Source organism: Perkinsus marinus (assembly GCF_000006405.1).
Source record: "Perkinsus marinus ATCC 50983 genomic scaffold scf_1104296970376, whole genome shotgun sequence".
NCBI classification, from domain to species: domain Eukaryota; phylum Perkinsozoa; order Perkinsida; family Perkinsidae; genus Perkinsus; species Perkinsus marinus.
Genome location: NW_003202479.1, coordinates 1 through 1,033, shown reverse-complemented (window position 1 = coordinate 1,033; position 1,033 = coordinate 1). Strand labels below are relative to the sequence as shown.

The window sequence follows — 1,033 nt, the reverse complement described above, 5'->3', positions numbered from 1 at the left end:
GTCGTGAAATGTGTTTTTCACATCACTAGGGTGGTGAAAACTCCAATATTGCATACGTTAATTCTTCATAAAATACTATATAAAGCGCTCCATCTCTACCAAGCTCATACACATTCGGCAAACTTCAAATTCATGCACTTGTCTTTCAAAACCTATCACCTGTTGTTCCTCCAACTGCACTTCACTTTCTTTGATTTTCCTATTTAATTCCTCCTTCTCCTCAACACTCCTTTCCCCATTGATTCGGGCCACTTTCCTTTCCATCAGTTGACACTCGAAATCTGCATTATAAAGGAGCTCCTGAAAAGGGGATCACTTCGCTTGTTAAACCAATTTACGGTAACAATAATGTGATTAAAATATATTTTCTATTTTGAAAACCATCAGTGAGTACCACAACTCGCAAATCGCGAAAAAAATCGAATAATTTTACGTGATTTTTACAAACGTAAAAGAAATTTAATAATTTCATACTAACACCACATACAACAACTCTAGGAAAAAAATTATACTTATAAAAATCACTCGGAAAAATACAAAACAGCTTCCCGACAGACCTGTTGTCGCTGACGCTCTGCATCAACCTTGGCAATCCTGGCCTTCACATTCTTTATCGCGCTCAACAGTCCCGAAATTTCTCCCATTTTGGTCCGCTCGTTCTCTCGCTCTACCAGCAATCCAAAGGTCCCCGGTTCGATCCCCACCGCCGTCATTTCTCACCTTTATAAAGTTCCTGTTGAGCTTTCAACAACTCCTCTTTTGCCAACTTCAATTGCAACGACAATTCCCCGGCCCTTTCAACCGCTTGGCTGTGCATCCGTTCAGCTTCGATCGCCATTTGCTCCTGAGATAATTTCGTGGCGCAGTGACAAAACTACCAATCATGATGGAGTTTCACAACTACCCGTTTTACGTGAAGTGGCGATATTCGCGGTGATATGCAGTAGTCGTAAAATATGTTTTTCACTAGTGTTTTTCACATCACTAGATAAAACTCAATGCCAATCTCACAGTTTCGGAGGAATATATATTC

The 1,033-nt window shown here is 40.2% G+C and overlaps 1 protein-coding gene across 1 annotated transcript; it reads right to left on the bottom strand.

Moving 5' to 3' along the window:
• Nucleotides 1–159: 159 nt before the first annotated feature.
• On the bottom strand, nt 160–838 carry Pmar_PMAR021571 (ATP synthase B chain, putative; the record flags this gene model as incomplete). The annotated part of the gene is made up of 3 exons (XM_002767622.1): nt 160–300; nt 558–667; nt 721–838. Coding segments are annotated over 3 exons (369 nt in total), but the record flags the coding sequence as incomplete, so codon positions are not given.
• Nucleotides 839–1,033: the final 195 nt, after the last annotated feature.